Raw genomic sequence first — 11,898 nt, 5'->3', positions numbered from 1 at the left:
ACACACACCCTCCCTCCGCACCGTCCCCTCCCACAATCCCCCAGTCACACATACGCACAAACAAACACACGTAGAAAAAAAATCCAGTAGATTATCATATCATATCATATCATATATCTACAGCCGGAAACAGGCCTTTTCGGCCCTCCAAGTCCGTGCCGCCCAGTGATCCCCATACATTAACACTATCCTACACCCACTAGGGACAATTTTTACATTTACCCAGCCAATTAACCTACATACCTGTACGTCTTTGGAGTGTGGGAGGAAACCGAAGATCTCGGAGAAAACCCACGCAGGTCACGGGGAGAACGTACAAACTCCTTACAGTGCAGCACCCGTAGTCAGGATCGAACCTGTGTCTCCGGCGCTGCATTCGCTGTAAAGCAGCAACTCTACCGCTGCGCTACCGTGCCGCCAAGCACGATTTCCCCTTCGTAAATCCACGCTGACTCGGAACGATCCTGTTACTGCGATCCAAACGCTCCGCAATTTCGTCTTTTATAATTCACTCCAGCATCTTCCCCACCACTGATGTCAGACTAACTGGTCTTTAATTTCCCATTTTCTCTCTCCCTCCTTTCTTGAAAAGTGGGATAACATTAGCTACCCTCCAATCCACAGGATCTATAGAACATTGGAAAATAATCACTAATGCGTCGACATCAGGCCCTGGGGATTTATCAGCCTTCAGTCCCATCAGTCTACCCAAAACTTTTTCCTGCCTAATGTGGATTTCCTCCAGTTCCTCTGTCACTCTAGGATCTCTGGCCACTAGAACATCTGCTTGTATCTTCCTTAGTGAAGACCCCACACCTTTCAGTCTGAAGATGCGTCCCGACCCGAAACGTCACCTATCCATGTTCTCCACAGATGCTGCCTGACCCGCTGAGTTACTCCAGCACTCTGTGAAACGTCACCTATCCATGTTCTCCACAGATGCTGCCTGACCCGCTGAGTTACTCCAGCACTCTGTGTGTATTTTTCCTTTTGTACAACCGGTATCCACGGATCCTCGTGTCTGCTGTTTGAAGAGATCTCTGTACCGTGACGCGGGGACGCGGAGAGAACTCAAACGCGGGTTATTTTTTAAAGACTTTATTAAAGGTCAAGTTAAAGGTGAAGAGTTACAAACGTGAGCGGAGCCACAGCGGGTGATGTGCGCGCCGGCGGGTCGCAGACTGGAGCCCGCGATGTTGTAATGAGGTGTTGCATTTTGTGACGTGGAACAAGGGCAGGACCCACACGGTGAACGGTAGTCCTCTGGGGAGTGTTGTAGAGCAGAGGGATCTAGGAGTTCAGGGGCACGGTTCCTTGAAGGTCGAGTCGCAGGTGGATAAGGCGGTCAAAAAGGCTTTTGGCACATTGGCCTTCATCAGTCAGAGTATCGAGGATGGAAGTTGGGAGGTCGTGTTGCAGTGTGGGGATTAAATGGGAGCCGTTCAGCGCCGACCTGTTGTCCACCGGGTTTCTGCCCCACAGCCCCTGAGCCCCGCTCCTGACGCTGGTCCCGGGACCCGGCCCTTTTACACACCCGGAGCGGAACCGGAGCAGATTCTCAGCCACTTGTCTACATCCCAAGTCTCGAAGAAAGGATAAAGTTTCTCCGTGAATTTATTCCCAGTGAAGGTGTGGAGATGGGACTTGGTGGCCGCGTCGTAAAATGAAACTGTCCCGGACTCGTAACTGAGATAAACTCCCACCCTCCCGGGGATGGGACGGGCGGGGAGAGGGGATGGAGGGGAGGTGAATGCATCAAACGTGTCACCCCACCGCCGCCAGATGCTCCAGACTCCAGTCTCCGGGGTCTGTGTGACCCGTCCCTTCCTCTCCACAGACTCTGCGGCGACTCCCAGTCTCCAGCCCTCACTCCCCGCCACCTCCACCTCCCAGTAATGTCTCCCCGATGTGAACCCCTCCGATCCCAGCACACACGCACTGTCTGTAAACCTCTTCCCGGTGTCAGGGAGACTCCTCTCTGTCCCGGTGCATCTCACCCTCTTCCGATCCTCAGACACCTCGAGCAGCGCATGCGCTGTTTCCACATCCAGGGTGACGGAGACTGGGGGGAGAAGCAGAGAATCAGAGAGTCCCCGGGGGGGGGGGGGGGGGGGGTCGGGGGGAGACTCGGGCAGCGCGGCCCCGGGACCGGGGGAGAGGCCGCTCGGCCTCAGGCACAGGCGGGCGGACAACTGAAACCCTGCCCGGGGTTTCACCCACGACCACATCGGGGGGACAACAGACATCTCCCCAGGAGTTTTTAATCCAGGGATGGAGAGGGGAATTTCGTGAGGTGGGGGAGGGTGGACGGGGAGGACGGGTGCGGAGAGTGAGGAGGATTGCGAGATTGCGGTGGTGAAGGAGAAACGAAGGGGGGGGGGGGGGGGGGTACACACATATGGAGACAGATCGGAGCAAGAGGATATTGAGGTTAGCGGTAATTTGAGGTTGTTAAAGAGGAGGTAGAGGTGCGTGGTGGGGTCGTCGTTATCACAGTGAAAGGGGGCAGACACGAGGGGCCAGATGACCTGCTCCTGTGTTTTTTGAGTGGAGGGTGAGAGAGAGGGAAGGGTGGGTTTGTTAGTCAACTGGAGTGGGTGCAAAAGGGTTTACATCATCAGGTCTGAAGAGCTGTGTAATCAGGTGAAGTTGGACAGTCAGAAGGTCATAATGTCATAAGTGAAAGTATTAGAATTATGCCATTCTGCCCATCAAGTCTTCTCCACCATTCAATCGTGGCTGATCTATCTCTCCCTCCTAACCCCCATTCTCCTGCTTTCTCCCCATAACCTCTGACACCTGTACTAATCAAGAATCCAGCTGTCTCTGCCTTAAAAATATCCACCGACTTGGCCTCCACAGCCACCTGTGGCAATGTATTCCACAAATTCACCACCCTCTGATTAAAAACATTTCCCCTCATCTCCATCCGATAAGAACATCCTTTAATTCTGAGGCTATGTCCTCCAGTCCTAGACTCTCTCACTAATGGAAACATCCTCTCCACGTCCATTCTATCCAAGCCTTTCTCTATTCTGTATTTTTCAATGAGGTCCCCCCTCATTCTTCTAAACTCCAGCGAGTACAGGCCCAATGCCGACAAACGCTCATCATAGGTTCATCTACTCATTCCTGGAACAGACTATTCAGACTGGGATATTTTTTCTTGGGAGCCTGTCAGAGTCAAGTCAAGTCAAGTCAATTTTATTTGTATAGCACAATTAAAAACAACCCACGTTGACCAAAGTGCTGTACATCTGATTAGGTACTAAGGGAAAAAAAATGAAACATACAGTAGCACGCAAACAGTTCACAGCCCCTCCTCAATGAGAGTGACATTATGGATGTGTATAAGATGGACAGACAAGGTGATTAGCCACAATACTTTACCCAAGGTCGGAGAGTCTAAACCTCGAGCGCATCAGTTTAAGATGAGAGTGGAAACAATAAAAAGGACCTGAGGAGCAGATTTTTTAGTCAGTGGGTGGTGTAGATGTGGAACGATCTGAGAGAGGAAGTGGTCGAGGAAGGTACAATTACAACAGTTCACAGAGAATTGGGTAGATACGTGGATAAGGTAGACTTGGAAGGATATGAGCCAGACTCAGGCAAGTGGGGCTAGCTTGGTTGGGCAACGTGGTTGGCATGGTCGAGTCGAGTCAAAGGGCCTGTTGCTGTGCTACAAAGCTCTCTGACTCTGTGATGCTTCCCAGCAGATGAGCTTGGTGGGAGATCAAATCTTCAATTTCCCTTCAGTCCAAAATACCATTAATCTTTGCATCTAAGTATTACTTAAAGATAGACACAATTGAAGGTAGACACAAAATGCTGGAGTAACTCAGAGGGACAAGCAGCATCTCTGGAGAGAAGGAATGTGTGATGTTTTAGTTCGAGACCCTTCTTCAGACTGAAAAAGAGTCTCGACCCGAAAAGTCACCCATACCTTCTCTACAGTGATGCTGCCTGGCTCGCTGAGTTACACCAGAATTTTGTGCCTTCCTTCGATTTAAACACGCGTCTGCAGTTCCTTCGTACACCTATTACTTAAAGGTGCCAGGAACAAGAACAATGGAAAAGGTATAAGCTTTACCTTGCTTGAAGTCATCAGATGTTTGTTTAAATGCTGTGTTCAATGAAACAGGGCAATGAAACTTTTCAATTGGCAAGGCAACGTCTACCACCGACAATGGTTTGGCTTCATCACGAACCCTGCGGATATTTAACAGCTGTTTATCAACTGAGCATCAGAAATGTTTTGAGTTGTTCCACAAAAACTTACAATGTTTCCGTCAAGAGCATGTCCTACCTTCGCTTACGACCGGCTTCCTCCTGAAAGAAATAAAACACAAATCTCAATTGACTGAGATGGACCGTCCTATTCCCGACAGCGGGAATTTCTCCATATTTCTACAACCCTCTGATAATTCCCATTTCCCAACTCTTATCGCCGCTGTCATGCAGACAGAAAGCGGACATTGCCATCGAGACGTAGAACGAAGGGGGAAAGCATAAGGAATGTTCATGAGAATGACGCCATAACTGAGAGGATGGAACTCAATGCAAAGACTGGGCAGGTTGTGGGAGTTTATCTGGGCAAGATGTCAGGAATGATGAGATAAGATTTAAGTTTATCGGTGGATTTAAATGGGTGAGGATGAAATAATATCTCTAATCGATGGGAGAGCAAAAATCAAAGCTGAAATGTAACGCGGTCTTCAATAAATACTGAAATGAATGTAGTCATGAGAACATGGACTTCACTTGCATTGGAGGGACTGAAGCCAACAGCAGAGATATATTTAAGGGCGATCGGGATAAACACGTGAGCACTCCTGGAATTCGGGGTATTGTTACTGAGTGCGGTGAGTAGATGGGAGGGATGTTGAGTGGAACAGAAATCTTGACTGGATAGGATGGGCCAAATGGCCTGTCTATGATGTAGAATGGGATGTCATTCTATGGTGAACAAAGGTGGGTAAAACAAACAGAGCAAATTCCCCCAAGGTGACCGCCCACTGCTGATGGGAACCGGATATAGATGGTCAATCTGCTGTGTGCGCCACGTTCTAGATTTCAATGTTAATCCCCACACTGTGGTCATGGCTGATTTAGCCCAGGACTAAACTCCTCCGCTTTGTCCCATTCCCTTTGATTTCAGTTCCCTGAACTTTCAAAAATGTATCTTCCTCTAGTATAAATACGTTTAACAGGTTAAACCTCTCAGAGTCTCTTGGTTGGAGAGTCCCAGAGATTTACTGCCCTCTGTCCATTCAGCGATCAGATATAGGATCACCCGTCGTAGTTCTAAACTCCACAAACACCTCTCTACATTCCGGCCAGGCAGTCCCGAGATCCCAAAGATTATGCGGGAGGCCAATTAGTTTGGGAACAACTACAACTGGAACAGATGAAACATTAACCCAGTTCTGAATTACTGGTAAAGGCAGCATTTATTTCAGAAACAACCCCCACCATTTTGTGACTGTGCACTTTCACTTCGCCATACTGTAGTGTAACCCCTCACCTTCAGAAACACCACATTGTCCTTTTGATCCATCTGCTGCTGCAACTTAAAGAGTTCCTCCTGAATGGAACTTAAATTCTCTTCAATTTCTCGAAGATTTTTCTCCATTGCATTTAGAATCGTCTTCTCTTCCTCCCGGATATCTGCCAGTCCTCGCTGCTCTTTCTCAGTGAGAATATGGTGCAGTTCAGCAAACTGGGATTTGATCTTAGACTGAAGGTTGTGTGACTGTTCCTGTGAAATGAAAGGTGAAGATCAATATTTCCTCAATATCTCAAAGTGTGGAGTCATGCATTTTGGTGGTAGGAATAAAGCCATAGATCAATAGTAAGGAAAGCAAACTCTGTGCCAGCATTTATTCAAGAGGGCTTGTATACAAAAGCAGGGATGTGATGTTGAGGCTCCATAAGGCGCTGGTAAGGCCGCATTTGTAATATTGTGAGCAATTTTGGGCACCATATCTGTGGAAAGATGTGCTGGCTCTGGAGAGGGTCCAGAGGAGGTTTACAAGAATGATCCCAGGAATGAGTGGGTTAACCTATGATGAGCGTTTGTTAGCACTGGGCCAGTACTCGCTGGGGTTTCAGAGAATGAGGGGGACCTAATTAAAACATACAGAATAGTGAAAGGCTTGGATAGAGTGGTTGTGGAGAGGATGTTTCCACTAGTGGGAGAATCCAGGACTCAAAGTCATAGCCTCAGAATTAAAGGACGCTAATTTAGGAAGATGAAGAGAAATTTCTTTGGTCAGAGGGTGGTGAATCTGTGGATTTTTTTTGCCACAGAAGGCTATGGATATTTTTATGGCAAAGATAGATTCTTGATTAGTACAGGTTTCAGAGATTATGGTGAGAAGGCAGGAGAATGGGGTAAGGAGGGAGAGATAGGTCAGCCATGATTGAATGGCGGCATAGATGCGATGGGCGAAATGGCCTCATTCTACTCCTATTCCTTATGACTTTAATTCCCTGCTGCCTATTCCTTTTCACGTACCCATTAATTCTCATACATCCGCCCACCACCCACCTCCACAGGAATAATTTACAGTCACCGATTGACCTTTGAACCAGCATGTATTAGGCACCAAAGATACTAGAGGAGCAAGATAGACCACCCGACACGTAAAACCGTAGTTGGTCATGGGTAAATTTCAGCGCCATTTTAGTAAACAGATTCTGTGTGTCAGACTGGGCTGTGTTCACAACTCTCTGCGATTTGTTCGTATATAAAATGTTTGCAAACAATTATTTTTGTTCTTCTTCTTGGATAAGTTGATGGTTGACACCTATGACTATTTCTTGACGAGTTGCTGCTTCATGATCTTTAAATTTTGGATGTTACTGATTGAATATTTGCACTAGAGATCCACTCTATCTGTATCAGGCCAATTGATCATATTTAATGAACTGTTCTTCTTTGCTTTCTCTGTTAATTTTATTTTCACCTCCACGAGCCGTATCTCTTTTTGCTTTATTTTAGAAAGTCATGGAAGCAGAGATTTGGCATTTGCCAACAATAGAACTCGACTGTATCCACAATATAATCGAAAAGACATTTAACTTTATAATTAGAGCCAATAAAATTTGAATTGGTGAATTGATTAGTTAAAAATCATTGACAGCCACTAAAATCACCAATGCTGCCTGATGTGGTACAGAGCACGAATCCAATTCAAATAGACACAGTGGTGGAGTAAGTCACCGGGTCAGGCAGCATCTCTGGAGAAAAAGGATGGGTGATGTTTCATGTTGGGACCCTTCTTCAGACAAAGGAGGGAAGGTGAAGTGCTGGTATAAATCAGGAATGATCATTTCATTGGTTAGCTGATATGTGAAACAGTGCAACCCTGTATATCTTGCACACAAAATGATGTAAAACTTACCATGAATAACAGAAATAAAAGGTGTTATCCTTGTTTTATGAAATTCATTTTTGAATGATGTAAAATTGAAGGGGGTGCAATATACTGCTAACCCACAAATGTATCGTTATGAGATATTCACATTTAAAAAATCCATTAATCACAACAAAACCTAGAAGGTGCCTATGTTATTTGACCAACTTATCGGTTAAATTTAAATATGAATTTTTTACAGGTTGTAGGATTGTGGGTAAGTATCGTGTCAATGCCTGTAACTAATTTTTCACAAAACTGAGGGTTAGCACTATATTGCACCGACCCCCTCAATTATATGTTAAATTCAAAACTAAACTATGGTGGTAATGTACATTATTCATGTCTAAAATCACAGAGAGTGGTGAAGGTGTGGAATTCTCTGCCTCAGAAGGCAGTGGAGGCCAGTTCGTTGGATGCTTTCAAGAGAGAGCTGGATAGAGCTCTTAAGGATAGTGGAGTGAAGGGGTATGGGGAGAAGGCAGGAACGGGGTACTGATTGAGAATGATCAGCCATGATCGCATTGAATGGCGGTGCTGGCTCGAAGGGCTGAATAGCCTACTCCTGCACCTATTGTCTATTCTCTAAAGCTAGCACTTCTGTATAAGTGTAGGTATGTATGCATTACATTTTATTACACTAATGTAGAATGAAAATAATGGAAAAATGGAGATAAGACTTTTCTTTGCCTTCCATCACAGCGAGGGTGTGCCTGGAGCAATCACTGTGATGGCTGTTTGTGTTAAAATTGTAATTGTGTGTCTTGTGTTCTTTATTGTCTACTGCCGGACCCTGACGTGAGAGGACGCTGGCGCTATTTGTTCACCGCTTCTCCGTCAGGACAATTCGTTTGTTTGTTTTTATGTCTTGACTGTTTTTGTAAAGCGTCTTTGAGCATTTGGAAAAGCGCGATAAAAAATAAATGTTTATTATTATTATTATAAATATCTTAATATGTGTTCATAGTTATTTTATTCCCAATATTAGGATTTCTGGAAATAAGTTTGATGTCACTGATTGCGAATGTGTACGGGAAGGCCCTAATGAAATGTATGTGAGAGAACAGTGATCATGATAGAGAGAACCATGCGCTGAGAAGTGTGTGAATGACTGATTTTATATTTGTATATATATTTGTATATATTGGGTACAGAGAAAAAGAGAGAGAGAGATTGAAAGTAAAAAGGTTGCTAAACAAATAATTAGAGGAAATCACTAGAAAGTAACTAGACATATATCTATGTATATATATATACCATAAAGGTTGAATCCTTTATGGTTTATGTACATCATTTGTAAAATAAGATGAAAAGAGAAATAGAGCGTTGCTTTAAATCAAAGTTGCTTCTGATCCACGAGAAGGAACTTTGAGATCTATTTATCTCCATCTTGCCTCTCACACACAAACAAACACACATTCATATCTATACATATATATATAAGTTAAATTTGTGCTGAGTGTGTGTTTGGGCAATACAAGGGAAACTACACAAAAGAGGGGACTGGGGAGGAAGGATGGGAGGGACATGGGCAGAAACAGTAAGAAAATAAAACCAGAGAAATTTAGCAGGGGGAAAACATTTTAAAATAAAAGTAACAATAAAATGTGGGTTGATAGATGAGATATTTTCTGCACTTTGATGGGATCATCACACATACTGTTCCCCCACAACACTGATTATACAGCGAGAGGTGGGTTTTGCTTACTAAAATTATGTTACGTACTACACTTCAGTGGACGCAATTTCGACGGAGTGGTTAATTTTGCTCCTCTAGTATCTTTGTTGGGGACGTGGAAGGAATTCGACGCGGTCACATGGAGAAGGCGTGAACCACACGGGCAGCGCCCGAGGTCAGGATCGAACCCGCTCACCAGAACTAGGAGACAGCAGCACTACTTATGTAACTGCGCTGCCCTGTTATTACACGCGTCACAGGGATCAAACCTGCACAAGATCAGGAAATCGAAACTTAATAGCCTCACCAGAACTCCAGAAATCTTCTCTTTCTGTTGCTGCTCCATTTGCTGGATCCCTGATTTATATTTTGTGAGAGACTGGATGGAAGATTTCACCTGATCCTGCAAATGTGTTTGGGAATCAGAAAATTAAATGGTTGAACAGTAAAAATGGAATTAAACAATGATGCGATTAAAATCGGTTTGCTTTTACCTTGTGGTTTTCAACAGCTTCTTTAACCTGCATGAAGCTGTGAGACTTGTGTTCCCGCCCAGCTGCACAAACCACGCAGATCAGCTTCTTATCAGTTTCACAAAACAGCTTCAGTTCTTCCTGATGTTCCTCGCAGTGAAGTTTACTTTCCTTCTCTGTCCGATTCAGGCTCAGTGTTCGAGCTTTCTCAGCCAGTCTAACTAAGACCCAATTTACTTTGAGGGTGCGGTCTGTAAACTCCTCTCTACATTCCGGGCAGGAGTTTCTCTCCTCCCTGTCCCAACTCTGTGTGATACAGGAGCGGCAGAAGTTGTGCCCGCACTCCAGTATAACCGGATCGGTGAAGAAATCCAGGCAGATGGGACAAACTGCCTCCTCGGTCCAACTCTCGACCTGGTCTTTCGCAGCCATTGTAACTCCGCCACTTCCTGGTTCAGTGTTTCCCACTGCGCGCGCTGCCGTCTCCGGCAATGACCTTATTTGGCTGCAAGTGTTCAGTGTGAAGGTGTCCTGGCCACTTCCAACTAATCACTCGAGGGAGGGGTCAGTTAGACATTAAACCGGCCTGAATATAGACGAAAGGGGAGAGATTGCCCTGGGATTGTGTAAGGCAGGACAGAAAGGGACAGGGACCAGCGCTAAGGAGGTGTAACTGAGGAGGCGTTGCACCTGTTGGCCAGTGGAACCCGCCGCCCGCATCTCCGTTCACAGCCCGGGATCAGGATGGAAATAATATTATTAAAACATATTTTAATCCACATCAGTTCACTCGTCTCTCGCGCTCCAGTCTTCAGGTGCATCTATATTTGGGTAAGCCGTGCATCATTTCATATTAAGGATGTCCAGTGTGGACTAATGTGTTCAGTTTTGTTCACTCTGCTGTTTGAAGAATGTGGATACATTGGAAAGGGTGTGGAGAATACTTATGAGGACGTTGCCAGGGTCTGAGGGCCTCACTGTAGGGAGAGATTGGGCAGACTAGGACCTTATTCCTTAGAGCGCAGGAGTATGAGGGGTGATCTTATAAAGGTGTGTGAGATCGTGACGGGAATAATCCCGGTTTTGGACATGGTTATTAACTGAAGGGCCGCAATCCCACAGGAACTGGTGAACTGCTGAGAGCGGCGCGGTCACTCTGCAAACCAGCGGGACAGTCCGGCTTCCGTCTTTCTTTCTCTCTTTCTTACTTTCATTCCTTCCCTAAACTCAAATTAACACATTTACCATGCGGGAGATCGTGCACATACAAGCCGGCCATTGTAGATCGGAGCCAAGGTAATTATTGTATCCGAGACTTCTGTGGTGGTAATTTATTTAAATCCCCTGCGGTTTGCATATTAGGCTACTAAATTACATATTAGGCAACTAAATTTATGTCAGCTCTTCGTCTCCAAGAAGCCCTTCTTGCTTAAGTCCATACTCCGCCACCTCCAGTTTAAATTCCATTTGGAATATTTTGGAGGACCAAGAAACAAGAACTCGAGGCATCAACTAGAGGTTGGGGTGCGGTGGCGAGGCACCTATTTAATTATCGAACGAGGAATCCAGTGGCACAATCCAGGGACACAATGTAAATTATTTTTCCGCACCTTAAATACAGTTAATCGTCTCGAATATTGACAAAAATAAACTGTCTGAAAAACGATGAGCGCAACACTCTTATTTTGTTAAAGATCCAACTCGGTTGAAGATCAAATGTCCTTGGAAATGGCCGAGCGATCTACTCAGAGGGCAATTAGTGATGTGCAATAAATGCTGTTCGTGCCGCGACATCTACGTCCTGAGAAATTGATCACCGACTTACATTAATTCCTTAATAAGAAGGCTATGTTTTGTTTATTAAGAACAGCCTTGTATTAACTCACGAAGCTGATGAAAAGCAATGCAAATAATAGCACAATGTATTACTCAAGTTATTCAACAAGGTAGATCTTGCGGACTCTCCTTTTCATTTCTCTCGTCATACCGGATTGTGTTTCAGTCACCGCCACCGTCCTTTTATTCCAATAGACATGATACATATTCTAGAATAGATCTATTTTTGATTTCAGCTCAATTAAGGGGTAGAATAATACAAATAGATTATAAGGCTAGATTGTTATCTGATCATTCACCATTATTAATGAAAATTACGATGCCAGATAAAGAACAGTCAGTATATAGATGGAGACTCAACTCTTTACTATTGAAAAGGCAAGACTTTTGTGATTTTATTCGAGGACAAATTGGATTATTTTTGGAAACAAATTTAAATTCAGTTAATGATAAATTTATTGTATGGGATGCAATGAAGGCTTATTTGAGAGGC

The 11,898-nt window shown here is 44.9% G+C and overlaps 1 protein-coding gene across 1 annotated transcript; it reads right to left on the bottom strand.

Moving 5' to 3' along the window:
• Positions 1-1,126: 1,126 nt before the first annotated feature.
• Positions 1,127-10,001, bottom strand: LOC144612237 (zinc-binding protein A33-like). The gene is made up of 6 exons (XM_078431796.1): positions 9,591-10,001; positions 9,404-9,499; positions 5,525-5,758; positions 4,307-4,329; positions 4,091-4,209; positions 1,127-2,062 (listed from the first exon to the last, which is right to left on the bottom strand). Exons 1-6 carry the CDS (start codon positions 9,999-10,001, stop codon positions 1,527-1,529), a joined length of 1,419 nt encoding a protein of 472 aa, XP_078287922.1. The 3' UTR covers positions 1,127-1,526.
• Positions 10,002-11,898: the final 1,897 nt, after the last annotated feature.

This window comes from Rhinoraja longicauda, chromosome 43 (assembly GCF_053455715.1).
Source record: "Rhinoraja longicauda isolate Sanriku21f chromosome 43, sRhiLon1.1, whole genome shotgun sequence".
Taxonomy (NCBI): Eukaryota; Metazoa; Chordata; class Chondrichthyes; order Rajiformes; family Arhynchobatidae; genus Rhinoraja; species Rhinoraja longicauda.
The sequence above is the reverse complement of the archived record's forward strand: the minus strand, read 5'-3'. Positions and strand labels throughout refer to the sequence as shown.

Excerpts from the sequence above, each read along its gene's own strand:
- LOC144612237 (XM_078431796.1), bottom strand. The coding sequence starts at position 10,001 with ATGGCTGCGAAAGACCAGGTCGAGAGTTGGACCGAGGAGGCAGTTTGT. Across the intron at positions 5,759-9,403 it reads AGAAGATTTCTGGAGTTCTG|GAACAGTCACACAACCTTCA; the intron begins GTGAGGCTATTA and ends TTCATTTCACAG. Across the intron at positions 4,330-5,524 it reads ACAATGTGGTGTTTCTGAAG|GAGGAAGCCGGTCGTAAGCG; the intron begins GTGAGGGGTTAC and ends TATTTCTTTCAG.